Source organism: Myotis lucifugus, unplaced genomic scaffold (genome assembly GCF_000147115.1).
Source record: "Myotis lucifugus unplaced genomic scaffold, Myoluc2.0 scaffold_100, whole genome shotgun sequence".
NCBI lineage: Eukaryota > Metazoa > Chordata > Mammalia > Chiroptera > Vespertilionidae > Myotis > Myotis lucifugus.
In genome coordinates this window covers 3792284-3795593 of record NW_005871148.1, presented here as the reverse complement: position 1 = coordinate 3795593, position 3310 = coordinate 3792284, and the positions used below count along the sequence as shown (strand labels likewise).

Here is a 3310-nt window from a genome sequence, read left to right as displayed (position 1 = left end):
AGAGCATCGTCCCATACACCAAAAGGTTGCAGTTCAATCCCGGGTCCTGGAACATACAGGAGGCAACTGATGATCAATGTTGTTCTTCTCACATGCTTCCCTCTCTCTCTTCCTCTCCCTTCCTTTCTTTCTAAAATCAACAAAACATTAAAAAAAACACTCACACACAAAAAAACTTTAGAAGCTGAGCCCTGGCCGGTGTGGCTCAGTTGGTTGGGTGTCATCCTGTGTACTAAAAGGTTCGATTCCCGGTCAGGGCACATGCCCAGGTTGTGGGCTCAATCCCCGGTATGAGGTGTGAAGAAGGCAGCTGATAGATGTTTCACTCTCACATCGATGTTTCTCTCTTTCCTTCTCCCTTCCTTTCTCTCTAAAAACCAATTTTAAAAATATCTTCAAAAAAAAACTTTAGAACCTGAAAATATGAAGTAGCCCATTCCCTCTGACCAAATTTCCACAGGTTGTCCAAAACCAAGTCCACACTACAACCTTGCCCAACACCAGGATTTCCCAGACTGCCTCCTGACCTGCTTGAAAGAGCCTCTTGAAAACCCTCAGGAAAGCAGAAGCCAGGAATACACCATGAGTCTAGTCTGCTGGGCCTATCTTCTGGGAGACTGCAGCCATTAATGGACTAATAGCAAAACTGATCTTTCCTTAGACTGCTGGTTTGTTCTTGCTGCTTCACATACATAGACAAAGTAGAACTAAAAAAACTCAAGAAAATCCTAACACCACAGTGAGAATGGGCTGTAGGGAATATAATCCGGGAAAGGCCCATAGTGGCAATCTGTTTAGTAACCTATTTCCTATCCTAGGCATTGAAAACAGTTAGATATTTTGCTATTTTTAATACTTTTCTTTCTTTACAACTTTAAAAACTGTTTTTGTTTTGTTTTGTTTAATCCTCACCTGAGGAGTGAGGATTTTTTCCCCATTAATTTTTAGAGAGAGTGGAAGGGAAGGGGGAGAGGGAGAGAGACAGGGTTGAGAGAAACATCTATATGAGATATATACATGGATTGGTTACCTTTCACACTGTGGGCGGGGATCAAACCTGCAACCCAGGTGCGTGCCCTTGACTGGAATGGAACCCTCGACCATCCAGTGCTGCACAGGCCAACACTCTAACCACTGGGCCAGCCAAGGCTAAAAACTATTTTAATGTGCATATTTCTTCAAGTAAAAAATTATTTAACTATACAACTGATTATTAAATCACAAAGATTTAGAATACATCAGCAGCACAGTTCTGCCACATCATGAAGGCTTAATTTTCAATACATACAAAATCAAGACCAGACAATAGGGCAGGGAAGACATGGGGAGGGGGCAGGAGTGGGGTGAAAGGGCGTCAATGGGGGGTAAAAATAAAAAGGAGACATCTGTAATACTTTCAATAATAAAGATAAATGAAAGGATCAAATATTATTAAAAGAAGTTATTATCATTACTAACCTGAAAAAAAAATCAAGGCCAGATTTACTTACATTATGAGTCTTCGGTTTAAGAACCAGTATTTCCTCCGACTTCTGTCATATCCAATAGGTTCATGTCGAATATATGGTTTGTTTTTTTGGATTTCAGCAACACAGTCAGTCACTCCAGGCACCTTATGTGCTACACAGACTTCACACTGCCATTCATCCTCTGGCACCTCCTCAAGAGGTGGTTTCACACATTCCAAATGGTATACTGCTGAACATGTCTCACAGCAAAGCAAATCCCCAAGTTTGTGACAAACCCTACAATGGTCATCATACTGAATCACCCCTTCAGACATCAATTCCTCACGAGCAATATTTGTGGTAAGAAACTGATCAACTAAGAACTGCAGAACTTTGATTTTGTTCTCTACTGGTCCATAAGGATAGTCCTCTGCTTCTTGGTAAGGAAGCACATGATGGTACTCCTTATCACTCTCACAGTACACCCGCAGCACCTCCGGCCACGTCATTCCATCTATGAAATAGAGCGTGGAATTAACGCTATCTTTCAGATCAGCAGGTCCAAAGGTAGTATTGGAAGTGTCTTCTTCACGCAAAACTGCTTTCAAAAGCACAACGTGCATCTCCGCCATAAGTGTACACTGCTCTTGACTCACTAAAGCTGCGCAGAAGTCCTCAAAGCGAAAAGGAGATAACCTTAATACAGTGCCAAAGTTCCGCAGTACCTCATAAATGGCAATAACGTTCATTATATGCTCATTAGGCACCATTAAATCCTCAGAGGACTTGGGGAATTCAAGGGGTGGGATGTCCTTTTCTTCCAATATTGGAGAACGAGGCCGATGTACTCTTGGTTTTCGCCTACCTGTAAATAAAGAAAAGGTATTAATTACAAATCAATATACCATTTCTACAAACTAAGGGTTTTCCAATTTTTCCTGTTTGGATATATACCCCAAAAATTATATAAGTACACTTTTATTTTTCTAATAACTATCAAGTTAAAATAACACCAAGAAGCAATGATTTAGGTCTAATTTTTAAATCTATAGAAAATCTAAATTCTGAAACTAGATCATTTTTTTATACCATATCCAAGCATAAACTAAAATGGATTAAAGACCTAAATGTAAGAACTGGAACCATAAAACTGAATGAAAATATAGACAATAAACTCTCTGACTTTGGTCTTACTAATATTTTTTCTGCTATTGCTACCTAGGAAAGGGAAATAAAAGGAAAAATAAACAAATGGGACTACATCAAATTAAAAAAGTTTCGCATAGCAAAGGAAACCATCAACAAAATGAAAAGACAACCTAACAATTGGGAGAACATATTTGTCAATGATACATCTGATAAGGGGTCAATATCTAAAATTCATAAAGAACTCATACAACTTTACACGAAAAACCAATCTAGTTAAAAAATGGGCAGATGGGCCCTTGTCATGTAGAGTGTGTTCCCTGATTGGGGAACAAACCTGCAACTTTGGCATATCAGGGAACACACAAGAACCAATGAATGCATAAACAAGTGGAACAATCAACCCTTGTTTCTTTCTCTCTCTCTCCCTTCTTTTCTCACTAAAATCAATTTAAAACAAAAAAAAATTTCAATGGACAGAGGACATTAATAGACACTTCTCCAAAGAGAACATACAAATGCCCAATAGACATATAAAAAGATGCTCGACATCATTATTCATCGGAGAAATGAAAATTAAAACTACCATGAGAGCCTGGCTGGTATAGCTCAGTAGTTGAGTGTTGACCTATGAACCAGGAGATCATGGTTCTATTCCCGATCAGGGCACATGCACTGGGTTGCGGGCTCGATCCCCAGTGTGGGGCATGCAGGAG

General features: G+C 39.5%; 1 protein-coding gene across 1 annotated transcript in view; it reads right to left on the bottom strand.

The window, feature by feature from the left end:
* BPTF (bromodomain PHD finger transcription factor) overlaps positions 1 to 3310 on the bottom strand; it is a 95441-nt gene that overhangs the window by 90898 nt on the left and 1233 nt on the right. The window contains 1 exon segment of the mRNA XM_014458775.2: positions 1491 to 2313. Within this exon segment, the coding sequence (XP_014314261.1) occupies positions 1491 to 2313 (823 nt within the window).